Consider the following 12967-nt stretch of genomic DNA (forward strand, 5'->3'; position numbering starts at 1 on the left):
CATACTGTGTTTGATGAGTGCACTGTCATCTCTAGATGTGTTTTGCAAACATCCAAAGAGGTGGTATTACACTTGAGTGGCCCTGTTTGGTATTTTAAGATTATAGAGAAATGAGAGAGACACAGTACCTCTTCATGCAGAAGGTTAATGTGTGTCTGTGCTCACATGTCAGATGTAATTGAAGGGAACAGCTTATGAAAATGAGGTGGCAGGGATGAGGTCTTTAATTAGATCAAGATCATGGACTGAAATGAATTAGAATCACCACTCTCATTACCCAAAGCAAAACTGGAGCAGCACAACAGTGAATACATAAAGGGAAACTTTAATGTCTATGAAACACTTTTACTGCTTCTTTTTTTTCTGCCTTCTTTTTCTTGTGGTGGGAAGGGTGCTTGTACTGTCTAACCTTACCAAACCAGCATATGTGACGTCCCAGTATTAGTGCGGGTATTTTCACATCTGGTGGTCTATATTACCCAATAAAGTCAGTGGGGTAATTTTTGTGAATGCTGTTATGCATGTTTAAACCTACATTTAACCTTGATGTAGACTGATTAGAGCGACATGGAACGTTTGGGCCATCTAGTGGTGAGACCACTTAAGGTACAAATAACTGTGAGAGTGTATGACGATTCACTTTTTACTGAAAATTTAATTTGCTCATAATAATATCTCATTGTATTATTGGTCACTAAATCAGAAGACTTATGGTAAACTTGACTAATTCTCATTACATAATTAGTCGTGACTAAAAATTATTGTACAAAACGGCACAGCATGATAAAGTGACTATTCAGTAAGTTCAATAAGCTAACCTTCCACCACATTAGATATTTATTTTACACAAAAACAAAGCAAACAATAAAAACTAATAAATATTTCTCCCTGAGCTTTGGTCATCAGGCAGAATTTCTTCAAATTCGACTCTCATTACAGCCACGTGATTGGTGGAATCTGAGCTGGTTGCGCCTGAGAAGTCAAAATGAGGGCATAAATGCCTACACTCCAGCAAGCGGAAGGAAGCAAGCTGTACCTTAGAGAAGTTGATAGTCAGGTTCTTCCACACGTGTTTGTGTTGCAGCAGCAACGTGGGGGTTGATGTTTCGTGAGTAGAGGGAAACAAATTACATAAACGTCCCCTGCCGAGTCTCTCTTGGACGCTTGATTAAAAGAACGCTTAGGTAGGATGTGTGTTTTTAATGTCATAATCGGGTCTTTACGCCCGTTAAAAGCTTTTAATTGTTACAAACTCAAACATCTCATTTACAGTGTTGTGTCACAACAAGCTAGCCGACATAACTGTTTTTTGTTTATATACCGCATAGACATTAGGCTTGGTGACTTGGATTTGATTGACAGTGGTTTCAAATATGACCTAAAGTAACGTAATACTTGGAAATAATATAGCTGCGACAAAGTCATTGAAGACGGGTAGCGTTAGCTAAGTTAAGGTCAAACTAATGAGTTGGTCAGGTTCCACCACTTAATGATTGAGTATAATCTTTGTTGATGAACGTTTGGTGTAAGAACGTCAACTAAAATAACTGAAAGCTTACAGTGGTCTTTTTCTTTACGTTAACCCCGTTATGGCGCCACCAGTTTTCCCGCCATTTAATTTAATAACGTGAAGTACAACCCCTTAATCAGCAGTTATTTGCTGTCTGTAGCTGCAAACAAACTGTCATTTAAGTTTTTTTTTTAATTTATTTAATTTTCTATTATCTTTTTGGGTGTCATTTGATTTTAGATTACCATATTTGTTTATGGGGTGTCACAACTATACTTTTGAACCGTGTAAACGTATGCAAGTCAACACGGTAAGCCCCTCCTTTAAAATTCAAATGAAAAGTGACATCATCCGCAATAGTTTTGGTTAATGCTGCCTTTATAAGGTGTATTTATATAAGGCATGTATATGTATCTAATGTATAGATTCCAGTCTATGCGTTACATAAGAATACTATCTTTGTAGATAAACATCTACTTGTGAAAGTGATTGAGCAGGTTGAGTTGCTCTCAAGCCCTTGAAGTGTACTGTAATTTTTCTATAATAAATTCTCTTTTTTTGTGTGTTTAGCTCTGCCACTATGAAATACATCCTGGTTACGGGTGGTGTTATATCTGGTATTGGCAAGGGTATAATTGCCAGCAGTGTTGGAACAATCCTCAAGTCTTGTGGCCTGCATGTCACAGCCATCAAAATTGACCCATACATCAACATTGACGCAGGGACCTTTTCCCCCTATGAACATGGTGAGTAATCTATTGCAGTTGGATCATATACTGTTTATATTATTATGGGCTGATATTGTTGAACTACTATCAATGCAGTAGTTTTTGTATTAACACTAACTGTGACTTCCAGGTGAAGTGTTTGTTCTGGATGATGGTGGAGAAGTAGATCTAGATTTGGGAAACTATGAACGTTTCTTGGACATCCGCCTTACCCGAGACAATAATCTTACCACTGGAAAGATCTACCAGTCTGTGATCAACAAGGAACGAAGAGGAGACTACCTGGGCAAGACCGTACAAGGTTAGACATGGCTATTTTTTTTTTATTTTTATTTTTTTCATGGTTTGATGTCCAGGGTAAACCTAGACACAACTTTTTTTTTATGCATTTATTTTGCATTTGGAAATCTCTTGTGATTCTTATATTCTACTCTGTTTTCACAGTGGTTCCCCACATCACAGATGCCATCCAGGAATGGGTGATGAAGCAGGCTAGGATTTCAGTAGATGATGATGGTGTGGAGCCTCAAGTGTGTGTTATAGAGGTAAGTTCTTAATAGCAAGTGAGTCTTCACATTGTTGGACAAGATTAATTTTCTCTCTGATCTAAATGGGAACCTACGATAGTTTTGCAAAGTTTAATTATTAATTTCATAGCCCTGCAGGGTACTTTACATGATATGTGAGCAGTCTGTTTTTTTTTTGTTGACTTGAGAAAGTGAAATTGTTCAGTCAGATCTGAAGCCAAGGATCAGAAAGTACCTGCAGCTCCCAGCAAAAGACACCATAGGTCAGTGTACCTGTACAAATGAGTATCTTAGTGAAGCAGAGAAACAAAACTGAATGTGAGAAACTGAAACAAAATCAAATGATAAAAAAATCTGTTGAGGGGATGAAAATGATCTTTCAGATTGGCTCTGTTTCAGCCAAAAAAAAAAGAAGCACGTAGTAGATTTAATCTAATTTAAACAAAATAAATAGTACATCTTTATTATAAATCAACTGCTTGTTTTACAGTTTCTCTTGTAAAAATATCTCATCTATTAAAATATGCAGCTTAAAATTGACTTGCCCTCATGTGCTAAGTTAAATTATTGCCCTGCCTCCAGCAGTTTCTTCATACAGCATACTCCAAAACAGCTCTTGAATATATCATGGTTCCTGTGCTGCTGATATTTTCCTGTTCTAAGTCTGTAGGAATATTTAAGGTGCAGAGCAGTCATGCCTGTAGTTCTGTTATCTAAGCTGCTGTTTTGTGTCAACAGCTTGGAGGGACAGTCGGTGACATTGAGAGCATGCCTTTCATTGAGGCTTTCAGACAGTTCCAGTTCAAGGTGAAAAGGGAGAACTTCTGCAACATCCATGTCAGCTTGGTACCACAGGTATAGTTTTCTGGTGCACACAAAGCATGTCTTCTTATTATTCTTACTCTTATTTATTTAGGTAGTTTGTTTACCATGTTCTGTAGGAGAATTGAAACTACAGGGTCACTGTTTCCACAATCTTGTTTTGGCACAGATATTTAGTTTATACATTCATGTATCTTTTGTTCTCAGCCGAACACAACAGGAGAACAGAAAACCAAACCAACCCAGAACAGCGTCCGAGAGCTCAGGGGCCTGGGTTTGTCTCCTGATTTGGTGAGTCAGAAATGGGTGGTTTTTAAACATGACATTGCTTCTAATATTAAGCAATTTGGCTACAAGGTCATATGACAACCCTCTGATGGCACAGTTTTTCCCCACAGATATAGTTGAACTTGTGATCCCATGCTTAGATGTAGGCCTACATATGGCTGCCTGTTTTCAGAGCCCATCACTCAGACACACAACTGAGGGCAAAAATCCCACCAAACAAATCTGTTTCTCATCCTGTTTCGTCTTGTTTTTTTGTGTTGAATCTACTCTCAAGAAGCTTTGATTTACTTCTCCACTGAAGGACACTTGAGTTGCCACTCAAAAACACTAGTTGGATAATCAGTATTGACAGTTATCCTGGAGAGTAAAGGGCCTAAGTGATCAGTGTGTTTTGAGAAAGAGGACAATGATTCAATTTCATGGTGATGGCTGCTGCAAAAAATTGTCACGGGTAATTTCAGCAGTTAAATCAAATAAAGAGGGTACATAAGGGAACTATTCCTGCTTATGTTGCAGCAGTTATGAATTACTAAAATTACTTGGACTACATACAGCCATATAAATTGTAACCTTAGCAAGAGTAGCAGCATTAAAGGGTGTAAACTGTAAGCTAGATTCTAAGTGTGATGTGAAATTGGCTGAAATTAACTGCTGGTAACCTAAATAATATCTTAAATATGGCAGAGAAAACTAACAATACCCTCGACTTTTGTAAAAGTGGGTGTTGTAGGAGCCATATGTTGGGTTATTTCTTTCCCACTTGAAGTATGTGTGCACTTGCGCAGTGACACCACCAGTGGTTGTGGGTGGTACTTTGGGTGAGTTGAGGTTATTAATGAGTACACTCACCTGTGTTGGTTTGGGGCCTGGAGCATGGAGACAGGGTGAGCTTGAGCTGAAACTTTCTATTAACCGTCACCGTTACCATCACTTTTACTGTTACCATCATTATCATAGTCACTGTCATTGTATAACATTAACATCAGTTAAATGCATTATTTTAATACAACCTTATGCATCCTGAAGCACATTAAATAAAGTAGTGTATGCTTCCTGAGATCGAGATACGGATGTAAAACAATAAAGCATTGTGACATGTGTACTTTAGTGTGACTCGTCTTTGATAAAACCTCAAGTATTAGCCTGTGGCGGCATTTTAAGGTTAAAATTAAAGTTGGTATGCCGCAATAGGTGTCTCATGATAAATTAAGGGATGCAGGGATGTTGGCATGACCCACAGACATGTGATCAGCTTGCACAACATGTATAATCAGTAATGGTCTACATTCACAATCCGAACAGTGTGTGGTGAGAAAAGGTCATTGTTTCTTTGTGGATTTTGTATTTTTGGTCTGACACGCCGCCTTCTGTTTAGAGCAAATTTTAACTGGTGGTGTTCAGAGCATTTTACCAATTTTGCCAACATATCACGCATTTCCCCGATTCGCTTAACCCGTTGGTAACAGACATCCTGTCCCAAATAAATATGTATTTTACTTAGGGCTGGACAATATATAAATATATATCACAATATACTTTTATTCAATAATGGTTATATGACTTTTGAACACATTTCCGATATTTCGATATACATACAGTATATGATTACAGCGTTTCAGTGATTGGCGTTCACGACGCAGCCGATTCAAGTCGAACAGAAGGAGCTGCAACACATTGGCTACGTAAGTGATGACGTACACCACAGACACGGAGCCCGACCTATGAGCTCGACCAAGCCCCGCAGCAGTTGGCTGTGCTCAGCGCGAGGTAGAAGGCTAGGCTAGGCTCCAACGCAGCTGTTTTATTTGACCTTTGGTGATGTCCAATTTCTTTGTTTGAAGGCTAATTTAGCCTTGCTAAATACAAATAAAAGGTGAACATTAATTGTAACGTTTTTATTTCTAAAACGTTATGCTGGAGGAGTTTCATAGACTTGGCAATATAATTCTGTGGTGGGCATTTTTGGCTGTTTCTCTGAGGCTTTTATATTGTTTATATCGATATCTGAATGATGTTGTATCAACCGAAATTAAGAAATATATCGTGATACAAGCTTTGGCCATATTGTCCAGCTCTAAGTTTACTCAGGCTCCTTTCCAAGTATCTCTACGCTATACACCATCAGAAAGCTAAGATTCCTGAGATGTATGACAGGGTGCTTTTATTTTAACTGGCTCAATTTTTGCAGTTTTCACAGTAGCGGTAATGAAACGCACGGACCAGTTGTCCCGCGTGATGCACTCAGCCAATCAGTGTGTGAGGCTCCCGGAGTGGCGTTAAACCGCCTGCTAGATCAAACAAAGCAGGGATGCCGATGACTGCACCAGAAAAAGGCAGCAGTGTTGCTAAATCTGCCTGTTATCGGCGACTTTGGGCTTGTTTTTCTAACAACCAAATTAAATCAGTCAGAATTTGACCCAGTAAGTCTGTGCTGTGGTATTATTTTGTATAACTGAATAACAAATATGAACATGTTTTCTTTTTCAGATCATGTGTCGATGCACCTCACCCCTGGACACATCTGTCAAGGAGAAGATCTCCATGTTTTGTCATGTGGAGCCCACACAGGTGAAACATTGTCATCTTCCGTCTAAGGTTGAACAATAAATCAGTTTTCTCTAAAATTGAATTTATTATTTATATTGAATTTATCAAAATCTTGATTCTCCAACAGAATATTAACAGGTTCACTGATTTGTCAAAGAAACACAAGTGGACATTGAGGGGAGTTAAGCTTGTTACATACTCTGCGAGAAGCAGCAACTTTGTTTTTGTTCTAGAGGAAATGAGAATGAAAATAGTGGCTGCATTGTGTATTAAAGGGAAAAAATAATGTGAAGTATTGTTTCCTTCTCTTTGCAGGTAATCTGCGTCCATGATGTCTCCTCAATTTATAGAGTGCCCCTGCTGCTGGAAGACCAGGGTGTTGTGAACTACCTTCGTCAGCGGCTGAACTTGCCTGTCGAGATGAGGCAAAGAAATATGCTCACAAAGTGGAAGGAGATGGCCGACAGGTGAGTACGTTTGTCAACCTGTTAATTTTCTGGTTGAACACTAATTCCTCTCGGTTATGAGATAAATATTTACTTACTATGTACCGGGAACACTTTAAACCCAAACAATGTTGGATTCTCAAAAGAAATGTTTCTCTTTTGCTATATTATAGTGTGCCATCGCCATGTCTTTTCAGATCTGACCGTTTCTTGGAGCATGTTTCCATAGCCCTGGTGGGAAAATACACAAAGTTGTCTGACTCCTACACGTCTGTTATTAAGGCCTTAGAGCACTCGGCCCTCGCCATTAATCACAAACTAGAGGTCAAGGTATGAAAATGTTTAACGCTTCTTTTCACCGAAAGAAAACAAAAATCTTGGAAAACTTGTTGAACCTTGAAAAGTGCATCATTCCTTTATTTGTTTAGCTGTTAGCCTGTTGGCATGATGCTGATATTTTCAACATTGTACTATTTGTTGTTACAGTACATTGATTCTGCAGATTTGGAGAGCACAACTCTGCAAGAGGAGCCAGTTAAATATCACGAGGCATGGCAAAAACTCTGCAGTTCTCAGTAAGTGAACAAATCATGCAACAATTAGGTTGGAGGATCCTGAAAATAAGCAGCCAAGTTTGACACAGAATTCAATCATTCATTCCACATGATGGCAGTAAAGCCCTGTACTGCAAACATGCAAAATGATATGTTTTAAGATCCTGTAGCTTTGACATAATCACTAACTGTGATTACTTGCTTGAACTGGTAAGCTCTGCAAAAAAAGCCAAGAGATTATCCTAGAGCTCTAGGGATTGTTTTGATATAGAACATATTTAAAATGCAGGTGTATCTTTATCAGATTTTGAGCTGTTACTTCTTACCATACATTAAGTATCTCAAAACATTTTGAAAGTAAAGATACAGCAAGTTGAACAGCCTTGGAAAAAACTAGCAAACTATGGTAATGGAAAATATTTTATGAAAAAACTCTTATTAGATGTGTGATGATTGATTTGACGATATCTTCTCAATATGTATTTTAAACTTGATCCAGAAACACAATAAATACCCCGAACCAGTCGTGGAAGATGTATCTGGGCATGTTTTCTGCTATTTTGCATGTTTTATTGATTCATTTGTAGGCTTTCACAGTACTAGGGTTTTGTTCGATTTCTTTACAACTCATTTGGCCGATAACTGATATCCTTTCCCCCCCAAGCTAATTGCAGAGGTTATCCAGTTTCCTCTGCAGCTGAATTAAAACAGTGTTTTTCTTCATACTGTGTCTTGTTGCCCTTCAGCCAAATGCAAAAGTGGAAAAAAAAAATTAAAAAGCTGAAAATAGTGTATTCCTTCTTTGTGCGAAATAAGAAAACTATTTAAACTTGTGTTATGCAGAAAGAGTTGACTTTATTCATGATAACTGTTTTTAAACAAAACAAGTAAGATATGCATCCTATCCTACTTGAAACAGACTTGGATATTTGTGACAACATTACCCACTAACAGAGCTAATTTGGTTATTTGTCTGTGTTAAAACTCAGCCAGTTGCATAACAGACTTAAGTCTTCTTTTATTCATTACAAAAACAGCAGCTATTACTTTATTGGTTATTTATGTCAGTGGAATGGCCGCTGTCCAGTTAATTAATTTTAAAGCCAGTATCGGTCTGTACTGACATTATGCATCTCTGTTAAATCATTTCTTTTTTCATAACACTTAAGTGGTTGGGAAATTGTTTCCTTCTAAAATCAGATATTTCTTCCATTTCTTTATATTTCTTCTGTAGTTGCTGTCAGTCTTTTTTTTTTTTTTTTTTTTTTTTTTTTTTTTTTTAACAAATGTTTTTTAAGAGATCGTCCATTTAGCGTCCATTTTCCAATATGTGTGTACAGACATGTTACCAGATTCAGAACTCATGACTTTTAGTAGAGATGGGTTTGTAAATTCTTCCAACCGTATACATGAAATTACTCTGTCAAGCCTCAGCTCACTGACACTCATGTTTTTTTCTTTTTAACAGTGGTGTGTTGGTACCTGGAGGTTTTGGTGTAAGAGGAACAGAAGGCAAGATTCTGGCTATAAGCTGGGCGAGGAAACAGAACAAGCCATTCCTGGGTAGGAGAGACTTTTATATAGTCATAATTTTTAATTGTAGCTCTGTATTTGTATTACTGTATCCATGCTTATAAGTGAAAATGAACTATCTCATCAAAATAATTAGTTGCTCAGTAACTTGCCATACTGTTTATCAGGCTGGATCATACAGGTCTAGTTCATTTTAATACAGGTTGCTGAAACATTGAAAGTACAAACAAGCCCTTTTATAAAACAAAGATTGTTTGCAGAATTTGCCTTGCAGCGTATTTGTTGTTTGCAGCCTTGTATCAGGATTCCTTTAAAATATGTGTGAAGAGTGTAGACCAGAATGTGAGTTTGTGCTTATTTTTGCACAATTTAAAACCATTTGTTGAAATCTGTTCTCTGTTTTAACATTAATGTGTTGTCAGATCAGAAAGAAGCTTGTGTTCATTAATGCATTTGGAAAATGAAGAAACAAAATCCAAAAGAAATTTAAACTCTTTTTTTTTTTATAGATTTTTTATTAACTATATGTAGATGTAGCTGTGTTAGTAGTGGAAGTTGATTGCACCATGGAGTTCTCCTTAAATCTTTGTCATTTATCATTATTCAACAATCCTGCTGGCTTGTTTTTGTGCAGGGGTGTGTTTGGGCATGCAGCTAGCAGTATGTGAGTTTGCCCGCAACGTTCTGGGATGGGAAGGTGAGTAATTGTGCAGTTCTGCTGGGGGCACTGCAAAGAAACATTTGATCCCCGTTGTTTTTTTATTCGCGTTTTTTGGGGGGGGGGGGGGGGGGGGGGGGCTATTTGGAAATTGAGTTGAGCTTGAATCACTTTCACTTATCATTTTCAGATGCCAGCTCCACAGAATTTAATCCAGAAACAAAATACCCTGTGGTAGGTTATCTCTCTCTTCCCCCCCCCCACCATCACCACTGTGCTCATATTCCGTAATATCAGCAGGGTGGGCTAACATCCTGTTAAATCTTTGCAGGTGATTGATATGCCAGAGCACAACCCAGGGCAAATGGGAGGGACTATGAGGTTGGGGAAGAGGCGAACCATTTTCAAATCCAACACAAGTGTACTGAGTATGTACCAGTTTTAGCCGACAGGTGGCTTCTTTTTTTTTTCTCTCTCCTTTCTGTCACACGGTTGTGTTGATAATGACTCATGCTTTATGGCTGCAGGAAAGCTGTATGGAGATGTGGAATATGTTGAAGAGAGGCACAGACACAGATTTGAGGTAAAGACTAAAGGATCTTTAAGCTTTGTGTCGGTTTCTTTTGCTTTCCGGTAAACATTGCAGCACTGTTGAAGCAGTACATGCTAATTGCCATTTCTCAAGAAAACTGCCCTAAAATTTTAAATCTCATCTCATTTAAAGGTGAATCCAGAGCTGAAGCACCACTTTGAAAAAAATCGACTTAAGTTTGTAGGTCAGGATGTGGAAGGAGAGAGAATGGAGGTGATTGAAATGGAAGGTGAGTATTTTTTTTTACAAAAACAAGCATCCACATGCTGCCTCCTCAAATTTTAAACCACACGCTCGCTGAAGACACTGTACACTAAACCTGAAATTTACACACTCACACATCTTAGCTACGTGTGTTTGTGTGTGTGGAAATGAACAATGTCTTAATCCACCCCTTTTTGTTTCAGACCATTGTTACTTTGTTGGAGTTCAGTACCATCCAGAGTTCACCTCCAGACCCATCAAACCCTCTCCTCCATACTTTGGTCTCCTGCTGGCGGCTGCAGGAAAACTCCAGAGCTTCCTGACAAAAGGCTGCCGCCTTTCTCCACGGTAAACTCCAGCAGAATAATGGGACATCACACAAACGTTATTTGATAGTCAGTCATATGATGCTGACTAATTTAGATGGTCCAGGATTGAGTTTTTTTTCCTTTTCTTTTAAGACAGATTACTGTTTCACTTTGATTTTCTACAACTCTACAACAGCTGAGGGTTATTTCAGCTTCTGTTTCCACCTGTTTTGGCTGCAGCCTTCCCTGATTAGTTGGTGTTGGGATAGTTTAGTCTCAGTCAAATGTGCCTTAATGCCAAAAACAATGAAAGACCTATCAAAATGCCCCTAAGTATTAAAGTTAGATTGCATTTACTGTATGTTACCCGTGCTCTTATAGTCACAGCAGAATAATCTGTGGTGGGTGAAGCTGCTGCAGTCCTCATGTAATACATTTGTTTCTCTTTCCAGGGACACTTACAGCGATCGCAGTGGTAGCAGCTCTCCTGACGTGGACCTCACGGAGCTGAAGTTCCCCTGTTTGTAGCTGTATTTGCACTGCTCATGCAGAAAACTCTAGTCTGGCCTAAAATGATGCTGCAAAAGCAGCACTTTAACAGTTTTACATTTATGCATAAAATATGTTAATTTATACTTTAAACATAAGATGTTAAAGTGTGTCTTTTAGAAATGCTGCAGTAGACAAAAGGGGAGGATACTGTGGGGAATGGTGTGGATGTCATGGAATAGACGGGTAAATAATGAGTAGATGACGTCATATCTGCTTTGTACTGCCTGATGTTTACTCTAGTGCTGTACTTGGAGTGTCAGCAAGATCGACATGTTTGAACAAAATTGTGAAAAGACTGAGTCTGTTCTACTCTTGGTCATGAGCACTGACATTGAATCTATGAGATAGACAACAGGTTAGGTTAGGTTGTTCTTTTTCCTTTGTGACAACTTGCATTTCAGTTCAACCCAAGTACAAAAAAAAACACTTGAGAAACACGAGGTGAGGCAGTTGTTGCCAAACTGTCTGTGAATCATGGTGGTTTGACATTTTAAAAATGCATTTAGCTTTTGGAAATGCTTGTTGTCTAGCTTGTTTTATCCTCTGTATCAGCACTGCCTTTGCATACGTTTATAATGCTTTGTGTTGTATTTCTTTCAGTGTGAGATTAAATTGAAACACAAAGTCTGTAACTTGGGTATAAACCTTTATCTGAAATATTCTGTTAAGAATAATTTGGGCCAGTGTCCATATGGACACTGGCTTTTTATTTATACTGTTACTGTTAAAGCTGATATCTAGTTATGTTATTATCTCAAACTAAACTAACCTGTTCAGGGTGCATGGCTTTTATGCTTGTGGCCTTTTGCCTCCTCCAGTGTTGTTCTCTGTTGCCTTTTGTTGCCATACCTGACCCAAAACTTCCTGAATAAATTATGCTGATGCACAATCATCTGACAGTCCAACCGACTTTAAGTGACCCTTCAGTCTGCAGCTGGAGGAAATGGACAATAATGTGGTGTTTGAAAATGAAGAACATAAAAGTGAAGCAGTCTTCTGTTTAAACTAAAAACACCAGCAGCAGCTTAACTGCAGATAGAGCCATTATGCTTCTAAGTAACACGTTTAATCTTGGTCAGCTTGGGGAGTAAAAACAAAGACAATGGTAGTGATTTATCTGTATGTGAACCAAACGTATGAATATGACTTCTTTTTTTTAATATAAGAAACATGCTGTATGTGGATCTATTTCTTATAAATCTAGTTTTATTTCCCTGTCATACTAGTGATAATTCGGGTTGAAATATAAAACGGTAAGTGAAGGAATATGGAAATACATGTAAAAATATTGCAGTCTTCATTTCTATTTTACATAATTATGGGATTTTTAATCCTTCACATTAAGTTGCTGAACAATAATGGAGAATGAAAAGCCATAGGAAAACTGCTTGTAATAAATCATTTATGTTAAAATGGCCATTATGTCATAACTAAATATAGATGTAGACATCAGTCCCAGTTGGGCTGTTACAACAATTATACCCTGAGCTTTCCCAGGGGATTTAAAGCTTCATTGTTACAACTTCCTCTTTTAGATAGCAATGTTCACTCCAAAGACAAGATCATAAAGTGATAAAAACTACTACAAACTGAGCCAAGAGATCGGCTTCAATAACATTTTATATGTTTGTTATTGGTGATACATATGTGGGTTCCACTCTATCAGGAAACTGCACATTTTCCTTTGATATGGCATAA

General features: G+C 38.0%; 1 protein-coding gene across 1 annotated transcript; it reads left to right on the forward strand.

Moving 5' to 3' along the window:
• Window positions 1-1036: 1036 nt before the first annotated feature.
• On the forward strand, window positions 1037-12162 carry LOC121642297 (CTP synthase 1-like). Its single transcript, XM_041988945.1, has 18 exons — window positions 1037-1184; window positions 2081-2256; window positions 2369-2539; window positions 2683-2783; window positions 3504-3620; window positions 3795-3878; window positions 6363-6443; window positions 6738-6889; window positions 7066-7198; window positions 7355-7443; window positions 8891-8985; window positions 9590-9652; window positions 9804-9847; window positions 9945-10041; window positions 10141-10196; window positions 10338-10434; window positions 10613-10757; window positions 11170-12162. Exons 2-18 carry the CDS (start codon window positions 2091-2093, stop codon window positions 11243-11245), a joined length of 1767 nt encoding a protein of 588 aa, XP_041844879.1. The 5' UTR covers window positions 1037-1184; window positions 2081-2090; the 3' UTR covers window positions 11246-12162.
• Window positions 12163-12967: the final 805 nt, after the last annotated feature.

This window comes from Melanotaenia boesemani, chromosome 6 (genome assembly GCF_017639745.1).
Source record: "Melanotaenia boesemani isolate fMelBoe1 chromosome 6, fMelBoe1.pri, whole genome shotgun sequence".
NCBI classification, from domain to species: Eukaryota; Metazoa; Chordata; class Actinopteri; order Atheriniformes; family Melanotaeniidae; genus Melanotaenia; species Melanotaenia boesemani.